The sequence below is a fragment of the Manis javanica genome, chromosome 1 (assembly GCF_040802235.1).
Source record: "Manis javanica isolate MJ-LG chromosome 1, MJ_LKY, whole genome shotgun sequence".
Lineage (NCBI taxonomy): Eukaryota > Metazoa > Chordata > Mammalia > Pholidota > Manidae > Manis > Manis javanica.
In genome coordinates this window covers 159,275,291-159,301,084 of record NC_133156.1, presented here as the reverse complement: position 1 = coordinate 159,301,084, position 25,794 = coordinate 159,275,291, and the positions used below count along the sequence as shown (strand labels likewise).

At 44.2% G+C, this 25,794-nt stretch overlaps 2 protein-coding genes across 8 annotated transcripts in view; one reads left to right on the top strand and one right to left on the bottom strand.

Annotated features, from left to right (window-relative positions):
- The window catches only part of LOC108404709 (uncharacterized), a 36,485-nt gene extending 26,216 nt beyond the window's left edge, over positions 1-10,269 (bottom strand). The window contains exons 1-3 of the mRNA XM_073214948.1: positions 10,062-10,269; positions 5,479-5,578; positions 2,902-3,527 (exon numbers count right to left, since the gene is read on the bottom strand). Coding sequence (XP_073071049.1) covers positions 2,902-3,527; positions 5,479-5,578; positions 10,062-10,269 — 934 coding nt within the window. The remainder of the gene's footprint in view (positions 1-2,901; positions 3,528-5,478; positions 5,579-10,061) is intronic.
- IL1R1 (interleukin 1 receptor type 1) overlaps positions 1-25,794 on the top strand; it is a 126,732-nt gene that overhangs the window by 86,044 nt on the left and 14,894 nt on the right. For 4 of the 7 annotated variants that reach the window (XM_073239185.1, XM_017672429.3, XM_017672430.3 and 1 more), the window contains 2 exons: positions 12,534-12,680; positions 17,214-17,280. In XM_073239185.1, coding sequence (XP_073095286.1) covers positions 17,220-17,280 — 61 coding nt within the window. In that variant the 5' untranslated portion in view covers positions 12,534-12,680; positions 17,214-17,219. Of the gene's footprint in view, positions 1-3,372; positions 3,512-5,845; positions 5,921-10,923; positions 10,942-12,533; positions 12,681-17,213; positions 17,281-25,794 lie in introns of those variants that run through there. The other 3 variants (XM_037020036.2, XM_037020035.2, XM_073239199.1) reach the window with 3 other exon arrangements.

The following is a 25,794-nucleotide window of genomic DNA, read 5'->3' as shown; positions in this document are numbered from 1 at the left end:
GCATTAACTGCTTAAGAATTGTCCTGGATCTGCAGAGGGGTTTGGTCCCTAGATCATCTTCTGGGCTTAGCTGGGGTCACGTGTGGGGATTTTGACTACTCTGAGACACACTGGACTTTGTGGGCACCTATTCTGAGGCCCAGGCAGCTCTGCTTGTCAAGGCTGCTCCTTGGCACAGACCATGCTAGACGTGAGACTTTGTTAAGACACTGGAGGTGTCCAGGGCCAACCGGGGGAGCCCCGCAGTGCACCTTTTCTCCAGGATTCCCATCAATCTCCTACCTCTAGAGGCCAGGTTTCTATTGTTCCATTGGAGAATGGGTGTGCAGGGCCACCTCACATAGACCTTTGAGGGTCAAGAAACACCAGTCATCTCCCCTCTGCTCTTCTTCCCACCTGCTGGTCAACTCTGCTCCTTGGGTGGTGGTGTCCTGCCAATCCATTTCAGCCCTGGGCAAGTTCACTATGGATTCAATGTGACCAAAGAAATGACAGTAGAACGTTCTTGGGGTGAAAGAGTTTATACCCAACTTTATTCCCATGGTGACAGGTCAATCACTAGAATCCCGTCCACTCAGAATGAGTCTGCATGCAGCAAGCCAGTCTCTGCCTCTAGGGCTCTCTGTCCCCACAGCCGTCTCAGTCTCTGTCCTTGGTGCTGTCACCACTCCAGTCTCGTCTCTGCTCTCCTGCAGCCTTGCAGCCATGCCACCATGTCGCCCAGAGCACTGGGCGGAGCTCTTTATACAGTCAATAACAACATGTGTAGTGAGCTAGCCAACCAGGGCCAGGTGAGAATCCTGGCCACAGGAACCTTCACTTTATCCACAGGTGGGAAAAAATATCTTTCCATCCCATCCATTGTTCTGAACTTGGTGGTGTAAACTTTGTGCTCAAAGTCCTTAAGGAAAGAAGCACAAAATTCCTTCCTCTTTAAATCTTTCCAGCCCTGTGTTAATGTTTACAATGGACAGACCTTCAAAATGTCCTTCCATACAGGCCACGGGAAATGCTTTATTTTTTCAGATCATGTTGTACTGGTCAATGGGAGTTTGTTTCATGTGCATTATTACACATTCCTCCCAAAGGGGGGCCTATGATCTTAGCAGCTGGACAGGTGGGGGGACAAACTGAAAATCCTTAGGGCATATGGTCTTGCTTAAGGAAGGTGGCTCAGAGGATTTGACTGCCACTGTCCTGCTGGACACACACACCCATAGACCCAGGTGGGACTCTTAAACACCCCCACACTCCCACCATGGGGACCTCCACTTCTTACCTGTAACCACCACTCCATCTGGGACCTTGATTCCCCTCTTCCCTCACTCAGCAGTGTGGACACTCCCCCTGCCTCTCTCCTCCCTGTGTTTCCTTTCCTAGGTAATTGTGTCCGCCTGCCTTCTCTGCCCCCGGGTTGGAGGCTTCACGAGGTGGTGGCACTGTCTCTCGTATGTCACTATCTGCTCCGCTCTCAGGACTACACAAATGCTCTGAACTCAAGCATGTGCTTTAGTATAAGACATACGGCTTCAGAAAGATGATGACAGATGTACTTGACAAAAACTCAGGAGAAACAGATAATATCCATAACCTTGGGACACCTTTTGGAGTGTGCCTCCCTCACTGTCCTCCTACTTCTGAACTCTTATCATTTGGCAGACTTGATTGTCTGCCAGCCCCGTGTCTAGCAGGACAGTTGAGGTAGGGATGTGTGGGAGGTGTTAGAATGTAAATACAAATAAAAGGAAAGTGTGATTTTCATTTCTACATTACTGCACAAATTAATTTTACTTTCTACTTAAAGCTGTTTAAAGGTCCTCATTATAGAAACAGCAAGACGAATGTATGATCACCAATATACAGCTTCTGGGCTCGTTCTTCAGCAGCCAGCCAGGCCCACCTGTTTTAGTGTTCATTAACTGTCACTTGGGCACGTGTGTTCAGGTGGAGGACTTAGTGTAAGGGCATCGCTACAAGAGCTTGGGGGACAGTTGTTTGCAACCCTGGTTACACATTGGCATCATCTGGGAGCCTTAAACAGTGATGTTTGGGCCTGAGCCCCAGAGATTCTGATGTGACTCAGCCGGGCATCAGCATTTCAGATCTCCGTGGTGATTCTAATTTGCAGTCAAGGTTTCGAGAACCACCACATTCAAGAGGAGTACTAAGAGATGGGACATATGATGAATTCTCATAATATTAGGTCACCAGTCCCAGATCTGATCCTGTTTCACTGAAAAAGAAGAACCATACAAGCTCTGGAACCAGATAAAATGATTTAAAAAAAAGACCAATTGTCATCGTATTAGGCCACAAGTCAGCATTAGGGATGGTGAATTATTGCTGCTTGCTCCTTTATGCGTTCTGCCTGCCCAGAATTATCTGGGGCAGCTGAGGGCGGGGTTATCAAGGGATGGGTTAGGGAAACAAGAGCCTGCCCGGCCTGTAAGGGACACAGGAAGGGGTGGGGGTGGGGTAGTGTTCTGTTAGGAAGGAAGCAATAGTTATTTACTCAAGGTCTCCTGGGAAGACAGCCTATTAGGTCTTCAAAACAAGCTGGGGTCCAATCACTCCCTGGAGGGAAGAGCAGGCTTCATGGTCTTGGCTGTTGGGCTTTGAGCCCAAGCCAGCAGCTGCCAGGACCCCAGCGTCCTTCCCTCCCTGCACAGGGGTCTGGGTGTGACCTTGGACATTCACTGCATTTCTCAATACAAATTCTCACTTGCAAAATGAGCCGGTGGGAGTTGGTGGGTTTTAAGCTTTAAAGAAAACCTGCTCGACCAAAAAAACCTGTAAACTGCTGGTTATCCCGGCGCCTAAAGTAACAATGAAAGTAGCTGGTGTGGTGCCAATCCTGTGCCTGGCCCTGGTTTACAGTACTAATTCACTTCGTTTCCCCACCTCTCCATGACATGAGTGCTGTCTGATCTCTTTTCACGGAAGATGAACGGAGGCACAAAGAGATCCGCGACGTGTCCAGGTTCACAGAGCCAGTGGCAGAGAACTGGGTCCAGGCGTCAGGCTCCGGTCGCGCCAGCGCGTTGCCTCGGTTCGGGGCCTGCAAGCCCGGCGGGGCGCCGCGGCTGGGGGGCAGCCGGGTCGCGGGGTCAGGTCGAGGGGCCCCCACGCGCTCCGGGCGGGGCGGTGTCGCTGCCCTCGGGGCTGGGCCGGGGCCGGGCGCCCAGGGGGACCCGCAGCGGGCGGCGTCCGGAAGGGGCCGGCCGCCGCGCCGCGGCTCCGGGTCGCCGCCCGGCCAGCTCGCCCGCGTCCCCGCGCCGCCGGGCCCGGCCCGCCCGCTCCCCGCTCCCCGCCCAGTGGCGGCGCTGGAGCCGGAGCCGCGCGGAGCCGCGCGCGCAGTTCCCGAACCAGGGCGCGCGCTGCTCGTGCCCGTGCCCGCAGCTGACCAGGAGCCCGAGCCCGGAGCGCGGCGTGCCGGGCGCCCCCGGAGCCACGGGCATGTGAGGCCGCCCCGCCCGGGCCCCGCGCTCAGCTCGGCGACGGCGCCGCCCAGGTAGGGAGGCCCGAGCCTGCGGGCGGGTCGCCGGTGGGGACGACTGTGGCTTTGACACCTTCGCGGCGTCACCTTTCCCGCGGCAGCGCGCGGAAAGCGACCTTCCTAAATTACCCCTCGTCGGTTCGTTGTGTGAGAAGGTGGTGGCGGTGACAGCTGTGGGTCGGTCGGTCGGTCGGCTTGTTTTTATTCCCGTGCGAATTAGGAGTAAAGAAGGTTGTTCAGGAGTGTGTGTGTGTGTTGGGGGGCGGGAGAGGGAATGACATGACGATGCTTCTGCAGGAGTAAAGAAGGTTGTTCAGGTGTGTGTGTGTGTGTGTGTGTGTGTGTGAAGAAGACACCGATTCACAAAAGGCATATGCAGCGTTTTACAGTTTATAGGGCCCTTTACACTTACTGCTTTTGTATTCTTCCAACAGTCTTGTAGGAGACATGCTTTATTACCCTCCGTTTACCACGGAGGAGGCAGAAGCCCAGACGAGCCGACCCACTTGTTGGAGGATTGGTGCCCAGAAGGAGAGAAACCTCTGGGTTCCAAACCCTTCCCCTTCCACGTTAGCCCATGATGGCTCCCAGCCGCCCCTGCCTGCCAGGGTTTCTAAATGGGCACTGCGGAGGGAGGAAGGCTGCGGAGGAGGGTGGGTGGACCCTGCCCAGGGAAGCTGTCCCGGGTGTGTCCGGGTGGCAGAGGCTGCCTGTCAGAACGGCTGGGTCCGGTGGTTTTCGCTCCACAACCTAGAAACTGAGGTAAGGGACATTTCTGGCACCATGGAGAAGAGGTGAGCTGAGAGCTGCCCATCTTTGGAATACGAGGCCTGGGTCCCTTTGGCTCAGTGCCAAGCTCCTGGCCAGTGAATGCAAAATGTGGAATTTCCAGGCAATTGATGATCTGAGGAGAGTCAGGGGTGGTGGTGGGGTATTTGCTACCCCCTTTCCCACCCAGTTGTGTGCCTGATGGACATCTTTTTTTCTCTTTCCTCCTTTCAATTTATTTATTTAATATCCTATTTAAGTTTTCATTTTAATTTTTATATTCATTCCCTCTATTATGTTTTGTATTCATATCCTATATTATGCTAGACAAAAGTGTGGGGTCTTTGGGGTGGGGTTTGATGGGGAAAAGCATGTGGACCCCCAATTTCTTTTTAGACTGATTTGCCTGGCTGCTGTCCTGCTGCATGAGGGATGCCACCTGTGCCCATCCACCCTTGGGTGGCTCTTGTGTAGTTCCAGAAAGGATACCTGACCTGACTTTGCACATGACCTTGGCAGGCCAGAACCAAGCCCTCCATTTCTAACGGGCTCTGCTGAGCCCCATGTGGCATATTGTGACAACAGGCTTCTTTATGGCTTTGAAACGCATAACATCTTTTGAGTAATTCTACTCCTCTTGGCAAAGCACTTGTTAATAATAGATTCATTTATTTTCTCAATGTTTATAGAATGTGCCAGGCACTGTTCCAAGTGCTGAGGATAGAATAGTGAGTAAGATAGATGAAATCCTTGCCCCCTGAAGGCTTTGGGTCCTGGGAGAAGGCACAGGACATCTGCAGTCTATTTGCATAAGGGGGTTCTTTGAATTGTGCCCCTTTGATCACCCTCATTGTCAGTAGTAGAGAGGATGAGAAGATGATGGACAAGGGTAACAGATCCTGGGTTCCCTGAAGAACAGCAGGGGTGCTGAGATATACACCCTGGCTTGGCTGTGCACCTGGACTAGGGTAGATGGAAAACTTTGAGTTGGAATGCACCAGTGGGAGGTGGGTGTCTGTCTGGAGACATTAATTAATCATTATTATTAATTAAAGCATTAATTAATCAAAGTGGTAAGGCTGGACAATAATGTGAAACTACTACAGCATAGTGGGTAAGGAAGTACAGACATTATTGTTATTATGCTACATGACAGACCCACTGTGAACGTGCCACTTTGAAGGACAGAAGTCATAGGGGGCACTGTGACTCACAGGCCACGGTCCGGCCCCATAATTTCCCCATCTGCTGTTGTCAGCAGGTGCTTGGTTTGTGCATGCTTCTCTTGCAGGCCGTCAGGTGGACTGATAGGACCTGCGGAGTCAGCAGCTTTGTTATTTGCCCCTGGTTGCCTACTGTGGCTCCAGAAGAGGCTGCTGCAGCCTCCTGGCCATCCATGCCCATCAAGTGGGAGCATGCAGAGGGATACTGGTACCCCAGTGCTCTTGCTGAGTGTTGAAAGGGCCTGGGGTTCCTGAAGGACCCTGGTCACTTGCACATGTTTGGCTTCAGCGCTGTTTCCTCTTTTCATGTATGTGGCAAAGTAATGGAGACATTTTTTTCCACTCCTACCTGTTTCAGAAAAGATTTGCAAGATGCTGTAAATGAAAAATAGGATAAAAGAAAAGCAAGAGTGGAGAGGAAGTGAAGCCTTCCGTAAGTCTTGAAATGGGTAAAATGTAACCCCTGATGAAGTATGTATTTGTAAAGCTGCCAAGTGGGGCTGCAGATACGGAGGAAAGCCTGGGTGCCCAGGCCTGCCTGTACCTAAGCAACTGAGACTGGACCACAGAGCAGACAAACTAGCATCTCTGGGGGTGTGCCCAGGCGCTGGGGTTTTTAAAGCCCCCTGCCCCGACTCAGGTGGTTCTAACCTGTAGCTAAGGTTAACACCACAGTATACTTCTCTGTGGGCAGTAGGAGAAAGGAAGCTTCACAGGGCAGAGTGGTCCGTGTCTTCAAGATGAAAAAGAAGTGCTCAGGAGAAGCAAAAGAATTCCTAGCACAGAGAGAAGCAGAAAATTTCCCCTCAAGGTCCCTGTTTAGCCAGTGCAAAGAGCAGCTTTTAGGCTCTCTCAAAATGATCCTCATTGAAAGTGCAGTTGGAAGACTGACTCTCAGCTGGAGATGGGTGGTCTAGGCTTCCTGGGCTCTGCTCACCTGGCTTCCCCAACTGGAGAAATTATGGACCCCTCAAAATACAGCCGGTGACTCCTGATCAAGAGTTAAATTAAGAGTTTGATGCTGTCACTTTGGGTCAGTGCTTCTCACCTCACTCAAAACCCAGTATCTCTGTTTAATGCAAATATTTTTAAACATCCCTTTTATAATTCTGAAATGATGTAGTAAACTCACCACAATGTAATTTCCAAATAATAAGTATAATAGCTAGATGCAAAGAATAACAGTGGTTTGTATTAAAATTATGTATCTTGGTGTGTGGATGCTTGGGCAGAGGCTAACTAGGACCTAATGAGGTCACCAAATGTTTATGTGGACTGACTGTAGGCTAGCACGAGACAGCTCCAAGTGCTGTCCAGAATGGGGGAGTCCTGTGTGAGGCCAAATACCACTAAGTGATGAGTGACTTTCGGTCAGGATCTAAATGGTGGTCAAAGGGCAGTTCTCTGTGTTTTTACTGTGGTTCTGTGGTTGCATTCCTGGAAAATTCAGTATGTATGAAAATATGCCAACAATTGATAAAAATGGAGTTAGCCGTTAGGTTCCAAAAATGGTGAGGGATGTTTTTTATTGGCATGAATTATCGGTGTGATTCCCGGAAGTCACACAGGATATGGGACAAATCTTTCCTGGGTGGAATTGCCTCATGTTGTCCTGCAAGTCTGGCTTCCCTGGCCTCTACTAAGTTCATTGTTGTCAACACCCGAACTACCCCTTCCCCACAACTCCAAAGTGGCCCCTTAGGGACCATGATGGTCCCTTTGAGAACCATTACTTCCCCCACATCACTTGGTAGGAAGTGACGTAGAAACGGCAGGGCCCTGAGGGGTTATGAGCCGGTCATAGAGGGCTCTAATGTTGATAGTTAAAGGATCATAGAGGCAGTGTTGGGAATCAGACTTGTGGGGGCCTTGTGCAGTGGGGGTAACTGCTCAGGGGCACATGGGAACTCTAGGAGGGAGGGAAACAGGCTACATCTTGATGGGGTATTCCTGGTGAACACGGTTGTCACAGTTAATGTACACTTCAGATTTGCCCTGTGTTTCACTCTATGTGTCTTTGGTCTCAGTAGAAAAAAAAAACCAGAAGTGAAAACAATTAAAAATTTTTGTAGGGAGTGCCTAGTCCTCAGCAACTACCTATAGATCCCACTCAGAACCAGACTGTCTTAACCTGGCTGGAAGGCAGTGCTTGGGGACAGTCTTTCTCATAGTCAACTCCTTGACAAGCCTTGAGATGCAGGACTGCATCTGAACCTCTGGGGAGCTGTGCTGGAGGGATGAAAGAAGTGGGAAAGGGCAAACAGTGTTTATAAGGGGACAAGGGACAGCCGACCAGAGCTGTTCCCATTGCTGGGTCTGGTTCCTGTTGTCTGGGAGCCCAGGGGGCTTGTAGGGGTGAAATGGAGAGGCCATTAAATTGCAGCCTTGCAGCCAAGAGGTTCAGGTCTGGCACACTCCTGTTTGTAGTCATCACACCCCTCTGGGACAGTCACCACATCTCCTGTGCTATTTTCCCCTTTTCCCTTAAAGCCTATGTGAAACCACCAGTCCAGGGCTTTGTACCTGTAACAGGTGAAAACCTTAAATTTCATATCTCCATATCCTTGTGCATGATATTTTGATGACTAAAAACTCCCCTTGCCTCATTTGTATGGATAAATGTGCTGGATAAATATCCTGGGAGCTGGTCTTCCAGATCCATCCGCTGAGATGAGGATTGCCAAAGTTTGTGTTTCTTGGGCCTTCTGAGTTGCCTCTGTCACGGGGGTGGTTTTGTTTGCTCATACTTCTGCGAGGCTCTTTCTGTGGGGGAAGCTAAGTGACAGCCACACAGACCTGCAGCTAGGTTTTAGGATGTCTGTGTCGGCCAAGTGGAAACAGTCACATAATATTTGGAGCACACTGTGGTGACCCCAGACTCCTCTGTGGTCACATCTGTGTCCTTCCCTGTCACATCCTGAGGGTCTCCTCAGGGCTTAGGATTAAGTTGCTCTGTCTGGCCCCATGAGTGTGACTGATGCTTTCACTTCTTGTGATTGGGACTGAACAGAAATGACTGTGGGTGTTTATGTAGGGCAGTGCCTCTCAGAATTTACCACCAAAGGGCTCCTCTTGGGAAATGAGAAGCAGATGCTCAGCCCCGCACGCAGAGTAGCTCACCGTAAGGGCTGTTTCTTTGATGACTCACAACTTATCTTGTGGAGATTTTTCTTTCCACTTCATACTATAGCTGTTTTCTCTAATATAAAAATAAAAGCTCTCCCCTGCCTCCACCCAGAAAGTCTTAGAGTAAAATCATACCCCAGGAAGACAGACTGAGTCCCCTGGCTGTCTACAGCTCTTCTTTGAGGATTAGGAAGGGGATTCTAGTTTAAGAGACAAGGACTTACGTGTAAGTACAGAATTCTAAAGTAGCTTCCACAGTTGTGTGGTTCTGTGGCTTTATAAGTAACTTTCTTTATGCCTTGACATTTTTGGTCTTAATAATGAGACTGTTTAATAGTGAACTGAAGTCTTATAGCAGGTGAAGGTCATGATTATGGGCTTCATTTAATACCAAAATCATTCCCCCTCCATGTTTCCACTGGTTTTCAATAGAACCTGGAGGCTTTCATGAGCTAAAGAAGCTGCTGCTGTGCTTGCTTTTTCCAGAGACTCAGCCACAGTCGCCTGTCAGTCAGGGTCAAATGGTTGGAGCCTAATTTTCTGACTATTTCTCCATCATGTCAAATATAGATGTATGCACATGTTAATTACTGTTTGGGATTATCTGTATTAAATGATTCTGTATGTGTAGTGAAGAGGTGCTCAGTGTGAAGAGTGAGTCGGTGTGAGGTGCAAATGTGGAAAACACCAGATTAGGATTTCCTTTTAAATCTCAGAGGTGGGGCTCTTCTCTGTTCCTAGAAACAGCACGAGCCATGCTGTAACTGCTCCCTGCAGGCAGCGGGGACAGTGCAGCCATGCTAGACACTGCCTCCAGGGCCAGGAGCCTCCACCACCACTCCCCCTAGAAATGGATCCACACAGCACATGGGTCTTCATGATGTTGGTGTGTGTGTGAGTGTGCCACCTCTCTTCCTGTGCCTGGCATCTGTCCTGGAAGGCAAGATTCACAATGTGGGGGAATTCTCAAGAATAAGAAGGAAATTCCTCAAGCTTGTGGGAAATTCCTGAGGAATAAGAGGGCATTAATAGATATGATGTGGCTCCCATGTAGGAACAAATGCCCCCTCCCCTTCACTGGGTCCCAGGCCTGGAGGAAGCTGCCTGGGTTCTTGGGACAGCCCCTGTGTCCCCAGCTGTCACTCTTCCTGAGTCTGCACTCAGTAGGGAATTTCTTGCAGAGTGGCAGGACGTTGCAGTCAGATGAAGTCAGTCCTTCCTGGAAGGGGCTTCTGTTGAGGCCTCTGTGATCATTGTTAGTTCTCATGCTCAGTCTCTGCTTTTGTAATTGAGTTCGCACTGTTGTTTCTCATGTTGGGTCTAGTGGGAAATTGCTTTATGCCTCAAATTTGCATTTTCCTTTCATCTTTTATGAACAGATAACTTTGTATGTATGTTCCATGTGCTCTGTAGTCATGTTGTTGAGCAAAAAGCAATGGGAACTGTACTTGGAAAGTCCACAGTGGCTGGCTTTTTCATGCGATTGTCATAGAAAGCTGTGCTTCCTGTTTTCACACCACGGTGCGCTGGTGGGGGTGGGTGACTAGCATCATGCCCTGCAGGCTGTCCTGTTCGGGCATCAGCACCGTGGTGCACTACCTCAGGGAGCTGCTGGGAGAAGGTGTCAGTGAGACCGAGAAACTTCCTACGGGGCATATAGCGTCACTGCAGCCAAGGTAGGAGAGGGGAGCAGTGTGGTAGATTCTAAATTTATTGGGGGTATTCATCCTTTCCCCTTACTTACTTGTTCTATTGTATGTGGAAAATTCATCTTAAGAATAACAGGGTGGAATACATCTGTGACTTGTTATTATAGTCAGTATTTTCTAAAAGTGAATTTTAAATGGTACTACAAACCAAAGTTTCAAAAATCACAACAGACTTCTCTGAGTTGCCTTTTAACATGGGAGACTTACTTAACCTAGTGCTCCTTCCAGCAGGAATCACTCTCTGCTCTGGTCCTGCCCCACTGCTGCCCCTCCCGCAGCCCAGGGTAGGAGGCCTTGGGCCGCCCCTGAAGTCGTATTCTGCTGCGCTTTCAGTAGGGTCCTGGGCCACCTCCAGGCTGGGAAACAGGCCCTCACGTTTCTGCTCTCTGATTCACTTTGTGCCCCTAGCCCAGCTTTCCCCCACTTTGAGGCCAGGTATTTGTCCCTATGCAGTTTAATGCAGAGATGGTGGGGGTGGGGTAGGGGGGTTCCTTCCTTCCCTCCCTCCTTCTTTCTATTTATTGAGCTATTTCCACATGCAGGATGTGCAGGATGGGGCCCCCTCACAGGAGTATGGGAGAGGAGAGGGTCTTCTCTGTGCCTGTCTCCCCTGGCCCAGGTAGGGAAGGCCAGCCACGTGCAATGCACCATGCTGGGGAACCTGTGCGACTTGATGCTCCTGGCTGCGGAGGAAGGGGGTGTCACCCGGGGTCCCTGGGAGAGGTTCTGATCAGAATCTGCTCTGACCTAGCCAAAGGTGCAGAGGAAGCCAGCTGGCTAGGAAAGGAAGAATGGGTGATAGTCCAGGGAAGCACCCTAGGGGCGCCTTGGGGGCAGCATGGCACAGTGCTCCCAGCTGGGCAAGGAGAAGGACTTGCTAGGGACACAGCAAGCCGGAAGTGAAGGCTGGAGAGCACGGTGGGCCTGGCTCTCCTCCCAGGAAGTCAGGACTCAGGAAGGGGGCGGTGGGCAGGCCAGGTGCTGCAGAGCTGCCCCGGAAGGTGGGCACCGGGGCCCTTTTCACTGTGAAACAAGAAGCTCATGGTGGCATGGATAGGACAGTGCATTTCAGAGGAACAGTGAACCTAAGAGGCAGAGGGCAATGCTGTTCAACTGTGTGTGGGAAGTGGAGGCAGAGGATATAAAAATTTTAAGAAGTTTCTGGGGTAAAGAGGAAGAGGGAAAGTGAAGTGGTTAGGCGGATGTGTGGGCCACTGGGCAGGTTTCCCAGGCCTTCCAAGTATGTGTATTCCTCTTGCCTGCCCCGCTTCTCTGCCTCACTCTGCCAACTTCCCTGACACCCTCCATGTAGCTCCCATCAGCTGCAGTCATTTCTGGAACACTAATAGAGGTGGGGAGGGCACAGGACTAGGACTGGGGACAGGAAGATCCGGGAGTCGTCTCTATGATTCCATGTTATGTCATGATTCATGCTGAGGAGCCACTGTGCCTTGGACACTTTGCTGTTCTGCTGTGTCCTTTCTCAGAAGTCTAAAGTGAATAATGGGGTGGCATTTAGTACATTTAGTCCAAGTAAAGTGTTCAGCATTGAATTAGTCAGGCTGTTTTATAAATCGGGCATGAAAAGTCCTTATGGTTAGGGCTTACAGGCTTTTTCAAAGACCCAAGGAAGTGATTCAGACCTTAAAAATAACATTACCCTCCAAAATACTAAAAGTAAACTGCAAAGCCAGGGACTGACTGGTGAAATGTCCTCAGTACATAACAGTGGGGCAATCACAGCAGGCTCTTTTGAAGTTATTTCTAATCATATGATTTGGAATGCAGCCTATTAAAATGCTTGGTATAAGGAAGAGCAAGGACTCAGAGTGTGTCTGTTCGGGCCTGCTCATTTTTTTCCTGGCTTCTGGTACATTCCTCTGAGCTTTATTCCCTAAGCTTATGAAGCAATGAGATCCCCAGAGGTGGTTTGGTTCGTTTCTGCCTCCTGTGTCTAGCAAAGTGCCAAGTGCCTGCAGTCAATCAAAAATAGCTGGTGGCTGTCAACCTCTCTATTCCTCACCCCTGTGACTTGAGTGTCTGAAACTGTTGTTTCAAAAGACTGTAGAAGCTGTACTCTTTACATGTATGGCTCACTTTTGTATGCTAGGTTTTTGGTTTTTTTTTATACCTCTTGTAATCTGTGCAGTGGTCGGTGACTTTAAGCTTCTTCATTTAAGCTGACACTCATATGTGTTCTCGCTTCCCCAGGTAGACACAGCCCTCAAAGATGGTGACTCCCTCCTGAGATGCAGAACCACTTCGTACAAGAAAAGGCCTTCTCCCAGGTCACGGGGCTGGATCTCCCAGACGCCTCCTGGTCCCATAAACAGCTGAAGTCTCCACCCTCAGTTTCAGGTGGTCTTGGAATACCTCACACTGTGTACAAAATGTTTTATCTTTGTTGGTACATTTTTCTTTGGGACAGCTCCCTGTCTGTGACCCCATGAAGAGCCTCTGCTCACCCACTTCCCAGGGTCACCTTACCTAAGGCTGCAGCTGTGGCCTGTGTGATGGTGGCTCCCCGTGCAGTGTCGTAGCTCTCTCAAGTTCTGGAACACTCAGGCCCTGTGTGCACTTCACTTAACTTTCTCTCTACACTCGAATTTTCATTTCTGGGGGAGGCAGCACCACTCACCCAGTGCCAGGAGCCCTAGGCCCAGCAGTAGGGTGGGTGACACTGTTAGGCATCACCTTGGGCTTTCTGTGGGTGTGGAACCTGCCCTCCTTACCTTCCCTGTCCCCAACTGGGTAAAGCAGAGCTAATGCATCCCAGAGCCTCTCAGTCACCCCTCCTTTTGCCTGCCTCTGAGGGGGTCTCAGATGCACCCCGTTCTGTCTGTCTCCACTCACACCTGCATGTGATCTCCGCTGGACGCCCCCTCCATGCACCCTGCTCTTCCCACCTCTCCTCTTCTCTCCCGTTTATATTCCACATGGGTGCCAGAATTTCTGTAAAAAATGAAAATCTGATTGCATACCACCTTGTGGCTTAAAACCTTTAAGTGATTTTTTTTCAACCTACAATTTGCAGTCCCAACCTCTCAGTGAGACTTTTGGTGTTCTGAGCACCTCCCCCCTCTGGCTTTGCCACTTGGCACACTCCCCTCCCCGCTGTGGTTTATGCTCCAGAACATGACAGTGCTGGCTTCTTCCACGCCCTGCCAGCCACCCCATGAGGTTCAGGTGACACCTCGTCCTGGCACCCTCCTCCAGGCTGCTTTAGGTCCCCCTCCTTCATGCCCGGGTATTTCTCTCTACATGGACACCCCGCATCATGGCACCTCTCTGGATGTGCCCACCTTCCCTGCTGGCAGATGAGCACCCTGAGACCCTGGGTCATATTCCTATGTTGTTCCCAGGGCCAAGTGTTGATGCAGGCATGTAGGAGGTATTCAGTGTCTGGTTGGTGAATTGGGCAGTGAAGGAAAAACGAAATGAATGGATATCTGAAACTTACATTTGTCATCAGGGCGAGGGGCGATAATAGCTAGCATTTGGGTGTGACCATTTGACAGACAGTGTTTTGAGCTGTGTGCATCTGACAACTCATTTAATCCTCACAACAGCTGTCAACACAGATATTGTCATTGTCCCCATTTTGTCAATGGGGAACTGAAGCACAGAGGCTGAGCTTTTATCCGATGTGCCATTAATGGGGTATGTGAGATACGGCTTGTATCACATGTGGCTAATGCCTAGATTGTGGCCATCTTGGGGAGCAGGTTCTTGTTTTTAAATTTAATATTTTTAAATTTATTTTATTTCATTGTTTTTGTCTCTGGTGCTAGCCCCCTACCTGCCATCCAGTAGAACTCATATTGGTGGGGTGCTTCCTGGTCAGCCAGCCTTTCAGCTACTGGCAGTAGGAAGGCTAGTCAGGTTTGGCTTCACCCTTGGAATTTCTGTGCTGTTTGGGGGCCTAATGGAATTTGTGCAGATTTTTGTTAGGAGAATGTTAGTCTTGGGCGCATCTTTACCTCCTTCCTTTCTACTGTCATCACTCCTTAAGGTCGTGTGACTCTTAGCAGCTCTCCCATGACCTTGAGTTGGCCCCCTTGCTCTAGGGTCCTGGGCTGGATATGGCTTCAGAGTCCCCTGCTGGTGGAAGGGGCCATGTCCCACTCCTCCTTTTCCCAGAGCAGTTCCCGGGCAGGTGCCGTAAAGCTAAGACCCCTGGGGCTTGGCTCCGTGTAATTAAGACTACTAGAGCAGGAAAGGGTCTGAGATCATCCTACTCAGTGCACGCTTGTACAGACAAGGAAACTGAGACCCGGGGCATGGCCATGTCCAAGATCACACTGCCCTGTGCTGGCCGACCACCAGCCTGGGACTTGTGATTAAAGGTTTCCCTGTAATTAATTAGGAGTTCTATCTTGAGATGCACTCTGTATTAACTTTGGTCTGGCATTTTCCTTTTCTTCCTCTCTGCCTAGAAATCAATCAAGCCAGACCTTGTAATGGAATAAACAAACAGCTGGCAGTGTTCAGTCACTTTCATGCTGACTTTGTTTTATTTTGGATAGACTAGAACGCAGGAGGCTAGATGAAAGGGGGTGGGATGGGCTTCCAGACGCGGTCATTTGGATTCTTCTTTCTCTCTTTCTTTTCATTGGAGGGGGAATGAGTGACTGGCCTGGAGCTGGTAATCAGAAAACATTTTAACCCTGTGTTTTATTCTCTATCGTAGAGACTTAAAACACACTCTGCAGAGTTAACAGAAAGGGGCAATAAACCTGGCTGTAAGACTGCAGATCCTTCTATCTTATCTTAAAAATCTGAGTATCATCTAAAGATAAATATGATAAGAACACTATTGAGCTAGAGTAATTTGGTAGAAGGCTAATTTATATAAATAACTAAAATATCAGAATTACAGGATATATAAGGAATAAGTAAGGAATTTCATTGCTCTGGTTCAAGGCTGAACCAGCCTTTGGGACCATTGTCCTCAGGATGGGAGTTAGCAGAGGAGGAGAATACGAACACAGGTATTGCTCATGCTTAGAAAGTTGTTTTTTCCTGTGCATTTAAGATGTACAATTGTCTTTTTTTCTCCACATTTTAATACCATTTCTTAAATAGAACATTTTTCAGTTAATATACAAATGACTGCATGCTATTAGAGTCTGAATTAGTGATATCTTAGTTAAAATATTTTGTATTTGCAGTTAACTTGTAGCTACTAATAAAAATATAGGCAAATTTCATCTTGTAAAAATTAAAAGACGAATGTGCTCAAAGCATGAAACTAAATGGTCGACTCTGGACAGTGGCCCTGAGGTCAGGTAGAAGGGACAGCTGTTTCTTCTGTTCGTTTTTTCACCCATCCCATGAGAATTTACTAAGGGCTCCCGGGATCCAAGAGCTGTGCCGGCTGCTGTGGGTTAAGGGGTAGGCAAGTCATGGTGCCGGCCCTCATCCAGCAGTAGGATGTGCTGCGGGCTAGGACCAGCATAAACACAGGTTGCCACATGGGCTCAGAGGAGGAGCCCCAGCCAGGCAAGGGGTCTGGGCGTTCCCTGGGCAGGGAAGGAGGTCAGGTGCAGGAAGCAGGGAAGGGTGAAGGCAGAGGCTCTGAGGCTGGAGGACAGGGCAGGTGAGGGCTGATGCCTGTATTGGGCTAAGTGAGAGGGCACTGGGGGGTGGAGGTGACAGGGTCATGGAGCCTGGGTCTCGGGTTGGGTGAGTGCACGGTCAGTGCTGGGCAGTGCTGTGCCTGCCACTGAGGAGGGGACCAAGTTTGCTGGGAGACAAGGAGTTTGTGGTTTGTGGCCTCCTGAGTTTGAGATACTTACGGGCCCTCAGATAGATCTGTGCAAAACTTCACTGGGCATACAAGATGGGACTGTACTGTACATAGCTGTAGGGTCCCCATTTAGGAACACCTAAAAGCATTCAGAAAGGGAGAGACCCTGTACTGAACATGAACTTTATTTGGGCTTGAGAAGTTTAGAGAGGTAGGCAAAATAGAGGGTTTTTTTTTTTCTTTTTTACATTCAGTTGATATTTTAGTGACATTGTAGTATAGATACAGCAATGGAATTTTTTTTCTTTAAGCATCAATCAAGTGCCTAATCTGATTACATTCTGTGCCATGTATGTGGACAAAGTGTCATGTAGTTGAAATCATGGTTTACTAGGACCTCAGTTTACTATGTAGCCTTGCCGCTGACCATTGCCTGCTGTGGCTGATGTCCTCCCCTTCTAAACCACTGAGAGGAGCTGTGGAGGTTTTGTTTTTAATTTGTGATAAGATGAATACATGCTCATTGTAGAAATTTTAGATAGAAAGCGCCAGAGAATGGGGAGACCACCCAGCTGCAAGAACCACCCTGATTTTATTATATTGTTATTATTTCTTTTAGTCTTTTTTGGTGCATTTTTCTGTAGCTGTATCATTTCATACAAAGATTTAGTGTCATAAAATGAAGGTGTGGTGTTGGAGCTGGACCTGGAATTATGGGGTGACTTTGGCAAGTGGGTCCCTGCAAGTGGGGTGCATGCCAGATGGGGAACAAACCCACCTAAGTAGAGGCGAGCTATTTTAGGGTCTCTTGAAAAGTCTAATTTGGACATAGTGTAGATTAAATTTGGGGAAAGTTTAAATGGGATTCAAGCCAGGAATGAATATTAGGGCAGATGGTGGAAGATTTATTAATCTTAGGTTGTTTGAGTTTGTCTCCAGTTCTATTAAAAATCATCTCTCTTACCCCATTTTCTATCCAGAAAGAAGCACGATCACCTTAATGATGAAGGGAGACTAACCCATCAGTGTGACCTGTGGGTGAGGGTGGGGGCTGCTGGGGAGTCAGTGTAACTAGTTTTAGAGATTGACCAGGCTAGTCACATTTTTATTTTTTGTCTTTTTCCATTTCTCTGTTTCTCCAGGAGAATATGAAAGTGTTACTCCGGCTTGTTTGTTTCATAGCGCTACTGATTTCTTCTCTGGAGGCTGGTAAGTTCAGCGTTTCCTGTGTTCTCGTCTGCTAAGCCAATCTGTTCTTTAGAATAAATGAAGCACCTTTCCTAAGTCTTTTTTTTTTCCCTGTTTCTCTTGAATCCTAGGACACAGAACTGTCCTGCTGGGTGGTCCTTTCAGCTTTTGCACTCTCATTCTCTTATTTACAGATTGGGGAACTGAGGCCCAGTGAGGTTAAGAGCATAAAGTCACATAGCTAGTTTCAGGCAAGAGTTAAAATCTAGGTCTCCAGAGTCTGGCCTCTTCCCATTTTATTGCCGAGTGAAGAGTATGATGCAGGAAACCCTGGCTTTCACTCAAAAGAGGTGTTGAACGTAGTCTTTATGAACCCACAACTGAAAATCATTAAGAGAGAGTTTTTTGCTTTCTTTCTCCATTTTCTCTCTTCCCCTCTCCCACCCTGACTACAAATGCATTTAGCCCCTCCTGTGCGCCAGGCACTTAGGCCTGAGAATACAATGAATAATTTCGATAGACATATTTGCCTGCATAGGGTTTACATTCCAGTAGGAGAGAGACAATACAGTAGATAAGTAAATACATATCATGCCACATGGTGATAAGTATAGAGAGGAAAAGGCAGGAAAGGAAGGTATGAAGTTCTAGGATTGAGATAGGCAGAAGGTTAAATTTGCTGAGAGTGTGGCCAGAAAAGGCCTCAATGAGAAGTTGGCTTTTGAGTCGAACCAGGAGGAGGAGAAAGAAAAGGAGGGAGCTATATAGATACCAGGCTGGGGGTGTAGAAACATTTTAGGCAGCAGGTGCCAAGGTCCTGAAGCCAAGAGTACTGACATGTTCCAGGAACTAAAATAGCAGTGTGGTGAGAGCAGAGAGAAAGGTGAGGGACATGCTAAGAGATGAGTAATGGGTAATGGGGAGTGGTGGAGGTTGATTGTGTGAAACCTTGTAGACCATTCTAAGAATCTTGGCTTAGACTCTGAGTGAGAAGGAAAGACTGCAGGCTTCTGTGTTCAAAACTGGAGAGGTAATATGATTTACATTTTAACAGGATCATTCTGGCTCATATATTATTAATAGATCACAGGGAGACAAAGGCAGAAACAAAGATGGCAGTTTGGAGACTGTTGCAGCAGTCTAGGCAAGCAATGATGGTAGCTTGTTCAAGGGTGGCAGGAAGTGAGAAGACTTCAAAATTTGGATATATTTTGAGGAAAGAGCCAACAGGATTTGCAGATAGACTGGATGTGGTGTGAAAGAAAGAGGTGACCCTAAGGGTTTGGCTTGAACAAATGCAGGGTGGAGTTGCCATGATGAGATGGTAGAACATCATATGTTGAGACTGGATATTTTAGGTTTACCTGTCTGTTGGATGTCTACATAGCGATGTTGACTAGGCAGTCTGGGGCTTGAGGGAGAGGACTAGGCTGGAGATATAAAACTGGCGACCTCAGAAGTAGCTGCTGTTAGAGACTAGATGGGGTCATGTGGGGGAGTGAGTATAGTTAGAAAAGATGAGAACTCTAGTTTCTCCACACCCTCACCAAGACTCGGTATTGTCAACCTTTTAAATTTTAATCCTAAAAGAGTAACATCTGAGTGAAGTTTCAATTTCCACTTTGCTAATTATAATGAACTTATTTTCATGTGTTTTTTGCATGTGTTTTTGGCTATTCATGAATCTTCTTTGGTGAAATTTCCAAATCTGCCCATTTTTTATTGGGCTATTTGTTTCTTATTATTGAGTTTTTGGAGTTCTTTATATTAAATGTATACAAGACCTTTCTTAAATAAGTAATTTGTAAATATTTTCTCCCAGTCTCTGGTTTGTCTTTTCATTTGTTTAATGATATCTTTTAAAAAAGTAGAAGTTCTTAATTTCAATGAGTCACAGGGAGACAAAGGCAGCAGGTGCCAAGGTCCTGAGGCCAAGAGTACTGACATGTTCCGGGAACTAAAATAGCAGTGTGGTGAGAGCAGAGAGAAAGGTGAGGGACATGCTAAGAGATGAGTAATGGGTAATGGGGAGTGGTGGAGGTTGATTGTGTGAAACCTTATAGACCATTCTAAGAATCTTCTTTCTTTTATAAGTTGTGTTTTTGATATTACATCTAAACAAAATCTTTGACCCTAGATCATAAAAATGTTCTCCTGTATTTCCTTCTAGATGTTTCATATTTTAAAATTTTACATTTAGAACTATGCCCTCTTTTAACTGATTTACATTATTTTATAGTTATTTTTTAAATCATATAGGAAATAAAGGAAATTATAACCCAAAACACTCATACTGACTTGTACATTTACCTATGCAGTTACTTTTGCTAATGTTCTTTATTTATTTTGTCATGTGGATTTGAGTTGTTGTCTTATTTAATGCTATTTCATCCTGAAGGACTCCCTTTAGCATTTCCCATAGGGCAAGTCTATTCTTGATGAACTCTCTCCCAGATAAGTTTTTGCTTATCTGGGGAAAGCCCACATTCCATGTTCATTTTTGAAGGATAATTTTGCCAGATATAGAATTCTTGGTTGACAGTCTTTTTTTCTCAGCACTTTGAATATGTCATTTCATGACTTTCTGGCCTATATGGTTTCAGAGAGCCATCTGTTAATCTTATTGAAAGTTCCTTATATGTGAGGAGTTTTCTCTTGCTGTGTTCAAGACTCTGTCTTTGTCTTTCAGCAGTTTGACTGATGTATCTAGGTGTGTGTCTCTCAGACTATACTACTTAGAATTTTTTGAGTATCTTGGATGTGTAGATTAGTGCTTTTCATAAAATTTGGGAAATTTTGTCCATTATTTCCTCAAATATTTTTCCTGACTCTTTTCTCCTCTCTTTCTATTATGCATATGTTGGTATTCTTGATGATGGCCCACAGGTCTTTGAGGCTCTATGTAGTTTTCTTGATTCTTTTTCAGACTGCATAATCTTTCAGTAAATGGTTGACTTGTCTTCCAGTTTACCAATTCTTTCTTCTGCCAGTTCAAATCTGGTGTTGTGTCCAAGTGAATTTTTTGTATCAGTTATTGGGCTTTTCTACTCCAGAATTTCTACTTGGTTTTCTTTGATAGTTTCTGTGTTTTTATTGCTGTTCTTTATTTGGTGAGACATTGCAGTCATACTTTCCTTTAATTCATTAGACATGTTTTCTTAGTTTTTTGACATATTTATAATTGCCAATTTAAAGCCTTTGTTTAGTGAGTCTAGTGTCTGGACCCCTCTGGGAGTTTCTGTTGACTGCTTTTTTCCCTGTGTATGGGAAATACTTTACTGTTTCTTTGCATCTTTTGTTGAAAATTGGACATTTTAGGGAGTATAATGTGGCAACTCTGGGAATCAGATATGCTAGTCCCTCCCATACACAAGGTCTGTTATTGTTTTGTTGCTGATGCTCATTTGTTTAATAATTTTCTTGGGCTAATTCTGTAAAGTCTGTGTTTCCTGTAGTGTAGAGCCTCTGAGGCCTCTGTTTGGTCAACTCAGAGATTTCCTTATATTATTTTACCCAATAAGTCTTCTGTCTTTTGCTGAGGGGCTCTAATGTGGGATGGCTTTGCCTTCAACACTTAGGTTGTTTACAACTCTGCCCCGGTCTTTATGTCCTGCTTGTGCATGACCTCAAGATCATCCAGATTTGAGAGACTGGTACCTTCTTTAGTCTTTGCTGGGCATTTAAATAGTTCTGCATACATGTGCACTCTTCTAGATTCCCCAGGAATACGTTAGAGCTTTTCAAAGCTCCCTGTGGACATTTGGTTCTTCAGAGATTCCTTTTTCTTTTGCTCAGACTCTCATTTGTTCCAACTACTATTGCAGCTTCAGTCAACTACAGTGCTGAACAGTTGTCATAGATGGATTTTTGTTTTTTTAAACAAAACACATTGGGGATAGATAGGGCTTTTCTGGTGGAGATCTAGGTCAGGTCAATAAAAACACAATTCTGTGAGTATGACTTTTCCATGGAGTTGCCAGTCAGGCCAAATTATAACAGTGCTCTGGAAATGGGACTTTTTGAGGAGCTCCAAACCTTATCTGCTCTTACAAACCTGCTGGTTTTCACAGCCACTGTGTTTGCAAGGCCACTGGTTTTTCAAGGCTGTAGTGTAGCTGGGAAGCGGGAGGACCAGAGCAGTTTAACTTACAAAGCCACACACACTGCTGTTCTACTGAGAGCCAGCCAGTGTTGTTGTTTTTAAATAAATGTTCTGGTTATTGCAGACCTTTGATTTTGAGGAAATTTTCTAGTCTTTTTGTTGTTTTTATTAAGGAATGGATTTATGGAGACCCTCATGCTGCCATCTAGAAATCCTGTCTTAGAAGTTCTTTTTTTAGCATTAGTATATCCAACTTGTTAAAAGAGATTTTAAAAGGTTTTTAAAATCTAAGTTGTTTTAAATAATTCTATATGAATTTTATAATCAGCTTGTCAACTTGTACAAAAAATCCTGCTTCAATTATGATTGGGACTGAATTGAATATAAATCAACTTGGAGAAAACTGACATCTTAACAATATTGAGTCTTCTGATCCATAAACAAAGTATATGCTTCTTCATTTATTTAAATTTTGTTTAAATTACTTAAGCAGTATTTTGTAGTTTTCACTGGATAGGTCTGATGCATCTTTTACAGGTTTATCCCTAATTACTAATATCTTTTGGTGTTATTGTAAATGGTACTTTTAAAAATTCAGTTTTCAATTATTCTTTGTTAGTAGAAGCAAACACATTTAATTTGCATATTCATATTGTATCCTACAATTTACCAATCCTTCTAAGTCTTCTGTAGATTTCAGAGCATATTCTACATAGATGATCCTCTTCTCTGCAAATAAAGACATTTTGCTTTCCCTTTCAATCTGAATACCGTTTATTTATTTTCCCTGCTGTAATGCGCTAACTAGATCTTCCAGTGTGATGCTGGATAGAAGTGATCAGCCTGACACCCTCGCCTTGCTCCTAGTCTTGCCAGATACGATAAGTATAGATTTTTCATGGCTGCCCTTAATTAGGTTCAGGAAGTTCCTTGCTAGTCCTAATTTGCTGGCAGTTTTTATCAGGAATATTTATTGGATTTTGTCAAATGCTTTTTCACCATCTGTTGAGATGATTATGTATTTTTTCTTTTAAAATCTGTTATATGGAAGTTTATTCATTGATTAAAAAAAATCAATCCAACTCTTTTTTTTAATGACTCCAACTTTGCATTCCTGGGATGTTATGTACATCATAATACATTATCCTTTTTTAATGTATTGTAGAATTCAACTTGCTGAAACATTTTAAATAAATTATACATCTATGTTAGTGATGAAGATTGATTTATGGTTTTCTTGTAACTTTTTTTTACTGAGGTACGTACACTAAGATGCAGACATCTTGGTATACAGCTCAATGAATTTTGACATGTGTATATACTCATATAACCATTACCCAGATCAACATACCAAACATTCTGATTTTTTCCCCCCTCATCTATTGTCTTCAGTTTTGATATTAGAATAATGCTAACCTCCTAGAGTGAATTGAGCAGTGTTACCGACTCTTTAATTTTCTGGAAAACTTTGTGTAAAATTGGTGCTATTTCTCCCATGAATATACCAATGAAGTCATCTAAGCCTGAAATTTTCTTTGTTGGAAGGTTTTTCATGACAAATCCAATTCCTTTAATATCAATAGGGCTACTCAGGTTATCTATTTCTTCTCGAGGGAGCATTGGTAGTCTGTACCTCGCAAGGAATTTGCCCATTTAAATTGTTGAATTTATTGTTATAACATTCTTTATACTATTTCCTTATTGCTCTTTTAAGATCATTTTAATAGAAGCTGTCCCCTTTCTTTCTTCCTGGTCAGTGTGGCTAGACATTTACTAATTTTATCAGTTTCCTGAAAGAACTAACTTGTGGTATCTTTGATTTTTCTGTTTTACATTTCATTGATTTTCCCTTGGATCTATATTATTTACTATCTCTTGCTTACTTTGGGTATAATTTTTTTCCAATTTAAGTAGTAACTGAAATCATCAATTTGAGATATTTTTTCTTATGCAGGCATTTAGTGCTATCAATTTTTCTGTAGGTACTGCTTCAGTTGTATGCCAGAAGGTTTTAAATGTTGTGTTTTCCTTATTATTTAGGTCAAAACACTTTCTAATCTGTGTATTTTTTTCTTTGACTCATGGGTTATTTAGAAATGTGTATTTTAGTTTTCAAATATTTGGAGAATTCCTAGATTTCTTTCTGTTACTCATTTTCTAATTTAATCCATTGTCATCAGAAAACATACTTTGTCTAATTTGAATCCTTTTAAATTTATTGAATATTGGGTTATGAGCAAGAATATGGTATATCTTGGTAAGCATTTTGTGTGCCTTACAAAGAATGTGTATTATTCTGTGCTGGGTAGAGTTTTCTATAAATATTGACTGTAATGTTGATAGTGTTGTTCAAATCTTTTAGCACATTACAGATTATCTGTCTAGTTGTTTACTTCTTTTATCAATTACCATGAGCAGTGTATTAAAATCTCTGACTGTAATCATGGGATTCCCTATTTCTCCTTGCATTTCTATCAGTTTCTGCTTCACGTTCTTTGAAGCACTATTAGTTGGTGAATAAACATTTAGCTTTACTATGGATCTCTTGTTGAATGATTCCTTTTTCATAATGAAATGACCCTTTTTATCTTTGGTGATATTGTTTACTGTAAATCTACTTTGGTACTCTTAATAACCAAATTTTCTGTGATTAGCATTAACATAGTATATTTTTCTTGCTTCTACTTTTAATGTAATTGTGTCTTTATACTTACAGTGTGTGTATGTGTGAGCACATGTGTATACTAGGTAGTGTGTAGATAGGTCCTTTTTTAATCCAATCTGACCACCTTGCCTTTCATTTGTAGTGTTTAGACCATTAAAAATGTTTAATAAGATTATTAACATGTTCGGATTTAATTTTAGGATCTTGTTATTTTATTTTCTATTTGTCCTATCAATTCTTTGTTATTTTTTCCAATTTGATGCTGCCTTTTAGATTAATTGAGAATCTTCCTGATTCATTTTACCTCCCATATTGGCTTAAACTAATAGCATTTAAAAAAAATAACTGTTTTAGTGTTTATAGTATCTATCTTTAACTCACCATTTCATATATATAAATATATGAAATATATAAATATATAAAATAACTAAACCATTTCATATATAAAGTAAAACACTTAATATATATCCACTTCTCCCTTCTTGAACTTTCTCCTATAGTTCTATACATTTTATGTCTTTATAGGTTATAAATTTCACCATACATGATTTTGCTTTCAACATTCAGTTATCTTAAAGAGATTTAAATAATAAGAATAAATATTTTATGATTACCCATGTAGTAAACATTGCTGCTGCTACTATCTATTTCTTTGTGTAGATTCATTTTTCATCTGATTTATTTTCCTTCTTTCTGAGAGACTTCCTCACATATTTCTGGCAGTGTGGCCTCTGTGTGTGATGAGTTTTTACAGCTTTTATAAATCTGAAAAAATATCTTCATTTTGCCTCCATTTTTAAAAGTATTTTCACTGGATATAGAATTTTTAGGCTTTATTTTTTTCTTTCAGTACATATCTTTATTTTACTTTCCTCTGGCTTGTATTATTTCTGACAAGAAGGCTTTATCATTTTTGTCTTTATTTGATGAATTTTTTTTCATCTTTGCTTTGAGGTTTACTGTAGTTTTGGGGTAGTGGGTACATCATTTTAATAAAATCTTGAAAATTTTCAACCTGTATTTCTTCAAATGCTTTTTATGCTTCATCCACCTCTCCTCTTCTTTACGGGTTCATATTACATATATTGAAGTTGTCCTACAACTAACTAATACTCTGTTTATTTTGTTCTGTCATTTTTCTCTCTGTTTAATTTTGGACAGTTTCTAACACTGTGTCTTAAAGTTCACTAATCTTTTCTTCTGCAATATCATATCTGCCATTAGTCATATCTGATGTATTTTTTTAAGTCAGTATTTTAATTTTAATCTCTGTAAGTTTGATTTAGGTTTTTTAAGTAATTTCTTTCATGCCTCTACTCAACATGTTTGATCTAGCATTTTGAACAACTGGAACACTGTAGTAATAACTATTTTAATTTCCCCAACTATTCTATCACTTACATCATTTCTGGATCAGTTTTGATTGACTTATTTTTTTCTTCTCATTATTGGTTGTATTTTCCTGCTTTGTGGCATGCTTAGTACTCTTTTTGATTGACTCTAGACATTGTAGATTTTACCATTTTGGGTGCTGGATATTTTTGTATTACTAAAAATATTCTTCAGCTTTGTTCTGCCACAGGGTTGTTATTTGGAAATAATTGATCCCTTCAGGTGTTACTCTGAAGCTTTATAAGTCAGGATCAGAACAAGATTTATTACAAGCCTAATTTGCTCCATTTATTGAGGCAAAACTCTTGTGGGTACTCTATCTGATGCCCCATTAATGAAGAGGTGTATACACACACACACACACAATATATATATA